Raw genomic sequence first — 6999 nt, forward strand, 5'->3', positions numbered from 1 at the left:
ATTTTAATATTTGCATGCTACATGTTCTTTCAGAACACAAAACTTTTGTTCAAAACATTATTTCAGTCCCCCATTTGTATTTACTTTTATTTTGTTTGCTTTATCTGTTGCAAGCAAAAAATCATTTCCCTATTTGCAAATACTTTCAGATTTATTCCCCTATTTGTAAATTCCCCTTGAATCAACCATGTTGTTCCCATAGGACAATAACAAGGAATTTTCTCTCTCTCTCTAAACATATATATATATATATATATATATATTTAGAGAGAGAGACAGAGAGAGAGAGAAAGTACACACACCCATTATTTTTAAACAAAAATATATACAATTCAAGTTAAGAAACATTCTTCAATTTGTTTTTTCCTTCATTGAATCATGATTTCTGAAAAATCACATAGCACTGATCAGAATTTTTTCAACATTAGAATTGGCATACAGTGCTTATTGTATTGGGTAACATTAAAAAAATTGTTAACCAGTTCATTCCTGTGTGAACAGTGAATGTGGCCATTTCAAAAATCTGTTAGTATGTCCCATTAATAAATCAAATGAATAATTCTTTATAGAAACCCATCAAAAAAAGTAGTTGGCTGGATAATAACACTCATTCGAAGATCATAAGCCTTCATCCCCCCCCCTTTTTAATTTTTAATTTTTTTTGTATAAATATTATCCACCACCACAATCTCTTCTTCCCACTTCTACACCATTACTTGTGTGTATTTTTCTAATGTGCACTTCATATCCACAAAAAATACAAAAATGAAAATCCACACTCCAATTCCACTACCAGTTGACAAAATTAAAATAAAATAGTAGAATGTTCAAATACTTTGATCTCACGATTATCTGAAAAAACGTGACTTTAAACATCATTTTCACCCAAAACAACAAAATTTCCTTTTTATTATCCTGGCACTTTTTTTTCATTCCTTTTTCTTTCGTTAAAAACAACTTCACCAAGTTTTAAAAGGGCTATTTTAGAATTCTAAACTACATTGCACAGCAATTACCAAATTTGAAAAAAATTACAAGAAATCTTTTCATATCGCAAATTTACTAGAAGGAACTGAAACCTTCAAAATAGTCAATAACATCAATGCACCCATTTCCTAATATCCAAATTGTAATACACACACACACACACACACACACACACACATATATATATATATATATATCTACAATTATACATCCTTTTATACATACATACATACATACAAATTTATAATGATGTAACATGGAGCCACGGTGCGGTTAAGGGTAGGATTAGCGGGTATAGGATACGAAACGGGATTAGGCACACCAGTATTGACGCCGATTGCCGTCGGCGCAAACGCAGCCTGCCGCAAATGATAACGGCGGCAGAACGGGAGCGAGGGAGCGAGGGAGCGAGGGAGCGAGGGCTACTCTTGCTTGCAACTGATTGATTTGCAGGTGCAGGAGCAGCAGCAGGAGGGTCTGAGCAAGGAAGCAAGGTCCTGTTGAATCCTGTGTATTCTCCCGCAATTCAACAAAACCCAACAAAACCCTCAATTCATTTGCCACCCTGAATGCGCGTCGTCATCGATTTAGCTCGCGGATTGATTCCCGACATGGTCTACACCCTTGTCGGGACGTCGATTGTTGCTGGAAAGATTTAGGGTTTGGGCCTTCGCAGGGCGTTGCTGTTGGGATTATATATATAAATATATATATTTTTGTGTGGGTAGGCGTGTCGTGGGGCGATTCCAGTTCCTCCATGCGTGTGGGAGCCACCGGTACGTCGCCATGAGCCGATTGTCCTTCAGACCTAGGCCGTTAGACATCCACAAAAAGCTTCCGATTGTGAAGTCTATCAAGGACCTTGACTTCGAGGATTCGAATGTCGGTCGCGCTGCGCACTCTTCGAATGATGTCGAATGCGAGAATTTGGTGAGCCCCCCCTGTGTCTGCATTTGCGATGGAACAGGATGATATAATCTGATTGTTGAGTAGTTAGAGGTTTGGTTTTGATTGTTTGTTTGTTTGTTTGTTTTTTTGGATTATCCGGATTTATTTTCAGTGCTTTATGAAGTTTGGCTGTTGGAGGTCTCACAGGTGCTAACCCCTGCGAAGAAAGCTGGAACGGGGTCGGAGATTCCAACACCCCAATTCCTAGTTGTCGACAGCTATGAGAAGGACTACACGCAGTCGTTTGTGCAGCCTCCCTCTTACATACGGGGGCGACCAGGTATGTGCCGTGGAACCTGGCCAATTCCTGCTCTGTACAATACCCTTTGCAATTTGGATACGATTTCAGGATTTTACGTAATTTGAGTTATAATATTGAATGGGTCGGACTCGTCTACACTTTTTTTTTTTTTTTTTTTTTTTTTTTTTTGTTTTTTTAGATCTTTCTTTATAGATTAGAGAGCAGCCTTTGGCATAAATTTTTTATCTTTTTTGCATTTTTCATAACTGTTCATGTTACTTTGTTTGTAAGCTAATTCTAGGCATGTAGCTGCCGTAGTGCAGTAGATGTGATACTGTCGTATGCATTCAATGCAGCTGACTGAGATCGTGTCCTGGATGGCGTCTAACAGTATATGTGAAATTATTACATTACATTGCCCACTTATGCTGTGAAGCAATAGTAACACGGTCATTGACTTTCTCACGTTTGTTTGTTGCAGCAAGGAATGAAAACACGGAATTCTGTGAATATGACCTGGATAACGATGACGAAATCTGGCTTCTGCAGTTTAATAACGATCGTAAAATTCTGCAACCAGAGAAGTAATGGTCTCTTGACATTAGCAGCATCATTGCACTTTGTTATCGTCATTCATGTCGATATCTCTATGCATGAAACTTCATTATTAAATTTCGGTCTCTAGTCTTTGCATGACACTGAAGCGTAATTTCTTGTTCTTATTTTGCCTTCTTTTTATTTTATTTATTTTAGTATTTTTATTTTGATTGCCTGGCTGGGCAGTTCAGGTTCGGAATTGCTCTTGTCCTTGTGTGGTGACTTGTCGTTTACATGTGGGCTGGTTATGATTCTCTGGAATGCTTGTATGGTGGCTTTTTGAGTTAACGTCTTGAAGTGTATACATGTTTTAATAGGAGCACCAGTATCCAATGAGCTGAATTGGTGGTTTCACCTGTGCAGGTTTGAGATGATGTTGTACAAGTTGGAAATTATGGATCACAAGACAGCGGAAAGGCAAGGGTCGTTAGTACCAGTACTCGGTGCGCCCATCCCAATTGTTCTTACGAAGGATGTTGCAATTGAGGTCATTTTCTCACCACTGTGCCCCTTGTTGTGCGAGGTCTCATTTTAGATTGATATTTTGAAATTAGGAATTTAATTGGCTCAAGATTATTCTTGTTGATCCAACTCTAGCAGCAGATAGAAAACACTGTTGTTAGGAGACTGATGGTTGTGCAGCATAATTGCAGGTGCTGAAACAAGTTATTAACAGGCCTACTGTACTCGGAGCTGTGTATGATTACTGGAGGATAAAGGTTCTCATTTCTTTTTTGCGGATTTGCTGATTGTGGGAGCATAGGTAGTTTTATACCAATTCGCTGGGCAATGCTCAAGTGTTTGAATAGTTTGTGCATGTGTTTCCCTTTGCATTCCAACTTCTAATTATGTCTTGGTTGAGATCATATTTGCTGGTGTGAAGCTTTGCAGTTGTTCTGTGATATGAAACTAAATTTTGCCGATGTATTAATTGGTTCCTAAATCGTGAGCCTGGTTAACGCAGAGAGAGAAATGGCAAAAGCCTATCCTTCGTCGACTACAGGTTCTTCCTCTTACCTTTCACTATCAACTGCTCTTGTTTCTTTCTGCGAAGTTGAAAGTTGGAGCTAAAAATAACGTCCAGCAATCAATATTTGGTGCTTGTTCTTGTTCATTTCCGTGCTGTGATGGCGAAACATTATTGAGTGTCTGCACATTTTGGCTTCATCGTTTTGGAATATTGTGATCATAACAAATATTTTCACCCTTAGTAGTAACTTACAAGAGTCGTTTTATTTTGCAGCCACCTCCACCTGTAAATGACACGAATCCGTTCAACGTGTTCAGACCAAGGGAGAAAATTCACCGTCCACACACTCGTCGCGTACTGATTCTATCCATATCTAACTTGCTTATGTTGTATTAGATATTTATGAATGAGACGTTTCATTCTTGCTGCCTAACCTGACATTTCTCATTAATCGCCAAGTCTTAGTGAAAAGTCGCATCGTATTTCCTATTTAATTTTCAGTGAGTCATGGTCAATCAACTCTTTTAGGACCTTTTTTGTGGACTATATGAAAATCAGTTGACGAGAGTCATGCAGAGCTGTTTTCCTGACTTGAAAATTTTGTGTGCAGATGCAAAGACGCGAGAATGATTTGCAATCTTTTGAAAAGCTCCGTCAGGTACTGTGACTGGATCTCTTATGTGTTACTGAAGAGCTTATTTGAAAAAAACATCTTCACAAGTATTGACGTCCATTTTTTTTTGTCTAAAATGGTTTATCTTTTTGGACATTCTAGTTTCTGCCGTTCCTTATTACTTCAGTGTTTCTTTCTCTGCTGAGAGTAACTCTTAGTTCAAGACGCAGAAATTGATGTTAATCTTAATTCTGATTAATTGTGGCGTGAACTGGGTTTGGCTGGTTTAGGTTCGCCTCAACATCGAAAGATCACTGCTGCTTATACGAGCTGTACAGCAGGTATGATTTGTACTCGACTAACCGTAGGCGATGGACTTCCGTTCTTTGTTCATATTTTGCTTTTGTTCTATCTCTTCGCTAAAATTTTAAGCGATATAGCATTGTTATGCTCTGACACTATCCTGAAATTCCCTCAGAGGGAGGAAAGGAAGCGGGAGATTGTGGAGGTAGAAGCAAATGCTCAAAGATTGCAGTTAAGACTGAAAGCTGACCAGGTAAAGCCTTTCTCTTCACTTGCTATTAGGCATCACGATTAATGTTTCTTGTCAAATGCCTATACACCTGAAATGCGGTAGTCATAGACTTACATGTTGCTTATGGTTTTGTGTTCGTGTTTACTCTATCATGAATGAATTCTGCATGTTCGCAAGAATTTGTAACACGTAACTGGGAAACATTGCAGTTTGCACAACATGACGCTTTACGAGCGGAAGACGATGGTGGGGGATTGCCCTCAAGCAAGTTTGGCCGGGCAGAGGATGGGCATCGATTCATGTCGAGAGGCGATCATGTGAATGGGGTAAAATTTGGCCGCTCGGTGTCGACCTTGGAACTGAATTTGTCTCCTTATGATGGCGTCGCTGCAAATGAACACCAGGAGATTCGTAGGCCGAGAAGAAGGCCTAGATTTCCTCCTCCTCGATATCAAATGAAAGAGAAGGTATTCTTTCTCACGCCTATATTGCACATAACGAGCATGTTTCCTGCTGTTTTCAATGTCTAGTTATGCTTACACCAATTAAGAACAATTCACAGTTTGATTGGTGTAGCCTGTGGCAATGATTAGATTATTTTTTCCTCTTGGGTTAGCTTTGCTTTTCTGTAGCTCAGATGATTCCTGCTGCCAGTTTCTTACCGCTACTGTTGCTGCTGCCCTTTACAGATGAAAAACTTGGACCCTATGGAGCCAGCCTTTTTATTCACAAAACCATTAGATTCAGGAAAACTAGCAGCCGCAGGTATTGGTTTTAGAGAAAATGACCCAAAGTTCTCATCATTTCGCTTGTCTGCTAGAATCGGCCGTGGAGGTCGTATTGTATATGATCGGTGGAACCCGTTTATTGGCTCCCCGTTCGATAGCCATAACCATAGCCATAGCCACATCTCTTCATTGTCGATTGGAGCTCCTGTAAATAGATTCGGAGCCCGCCCGTTTAGGCGTGTTGCAGATCCCCTTGCCCATACGGATACAATCCCATCTGCTGTGCATTTTGGACCTGCACCTCCAAGTACTAGTGCTACACCCTTCTAATTTTGAAGTAAGGGAAATTGCTCACCAGATCATGCCTGGTCTCTTTTCATCTTGGTTAGTAGATGGCTTATTTTATTTTATTTTATTTTGCTTTGTTTTGTTTGTTTGTTTGTTTGTCTGTTTTTTTTTTTTTTTTTTTTTTTTTTTTTTTTTTTTTGCCTCCATTGGTATTGCATCGTCAGTTTCTTCCATAAGATATTCACCCATCTCTGGTATGTTTGGCGGCTTCTTATGTCTTTTTGACGTGTGCGGATACTTCTTTTGTTACGCCGCTGGATTTTCAAGAAATGCCTGCTCTTATTTCAGTGTGAAGAAGTGACATGTGCAACACTGGTTAAGTGGGTTAGCACCGACAGGTTTTTCTTATGGAATTCAGAATTTTCTTGAGCAACTTGTGAAGTTGTCCAGCATGATGCAGTGGTTGAACTATAGTATGTGCGAGTTGTCTATTCTTCATAGATTCCAGAGGAAGTTTCGCCATAAACACTTTCATTGAAACCACGCAGCAAAGTAGAGAGTGGCACTTCAAAGAGAATAAAAAGATAAAAAATAAAAAATAAAAACAGAGAAAGACGATACGAAGTTAAGTATGCTTTTGGAGAATGTTGGGAAGATGTTGATGTTCCATGTTGCAATTTTTATTTAGAAGATATAATTTCCTATTGAAGGCAGAGGAGGTTATATCCTCCAGTTCCCTTTCAACAATTTTTGTTTTTAATGTGTTTTATGTTGTGCCTTGTTTTGCGACACAAAAGGAATGTATTTTAGATAAAAACAGAACAAAAAAAAAGTAAAGAAAAGAAAAGAAAAAGAAAAAAACACTCTTTGTAAGTTTAGTGTAGCAAGACTTTGCAACTACGAGATTTTCGTTTGAATGGGATAAATGAAACAACCTCCTGTTATATTTATTATAGTGTTGTAGTCTTATCTTAAATTAAGAAAGTTGTAGTTTTTAACTTTATCCCTGATGTAATTAAGAATCTACAAAAAATTAAGAAACAAATTAACATATTAAATTGATGAATTTCTCAGATTCATAATTTAGGATAA

General features: G+C 38.5%; 1 protein-coding gene across 2 annotated transcripts; it reads left to right on the top strand.

Moving 5' to 3' along the window:
- Window positions 1-1377: 1377 nt before the first annotated feature.
- On the top strand, window positions 1378-5976 carry LOC112275578 (enhancer of polycomb-like protein 1). 2 transcript variants are annotated; one of them, XM_024506054.3, is made up of 12 exons: window positions 1378-1917; window positions 2083-2215; window positions 2658-2760; window positions 3137-3260; window positions 3427-3492; window positions 3738-3776; window positions 4017-4097; window positions 4354-4401; window positions 4647-4697; window positions 4835-4912; window positions 5101-5358; window positions 5581-5976. In XM_024506054.3, exons 1-12 carry the CDS (start codon window positions 1774-1776, stop codon window positions 5947-5949), a joined length of 1494 nt encoding a protein of 497 aa, XP_024361822.1. In that variant the 5' UTR covers window positions 1378-1773; the 3' UTR covers window positions 5950-5976. The 2 variants fall into 2 exon arrangements, with proteins under 2 accessions (XP_024361822.1, XP_024361821.1); XM_024506053.3 differs by having other exon boundaries at window positions 1430-1917; window positions 2074-2215.
- The last annotated feature ends 1023 nt before the right edge of the window (window positions 5977-6999 follow it).

The sequence above is a fragment of the Physcomitrium patens genome, chromosome 23 (assembly GCF_059467195.1).
Source record: "Physcomitrium patens ecotype Gransden chromosome 23, ASM5946719v1, whole genome shotgun sequence".
In the NCBI taxonomy this organism is placed as follows: Eukaryota; Viridiplantae; Streptophyta; class Bryopsida; order Funariales; family Funariaceae; genus Physcomitrium; species Physcomitrium patens.

Excerpts from the sequence above, each read along its gene's own strand:
- LOC112275578 (XM_024506053.3), top strand. The coding sequence starts at position 1,774 with ATGAGCCGATTGTCCTTCAGACCTAGGCCGTTAGACATCCACAAAAAG. Across the intron at positions 3,261-3,426 it reads CGAAGGATGTTGCAATTGAG|GTGCTGAAACAAGTTATTAA; the intron begins GTCATTTTCTCA and ends GCATAATTGCAG. Across the intron at positions 4,098-4,353 it reads ACCGTCCACACACTCGTCGC|ATGCAAAGACGCGAGAATGA; the intron begins GTACTGATTCTA and ends TTTTGTGTGCAG.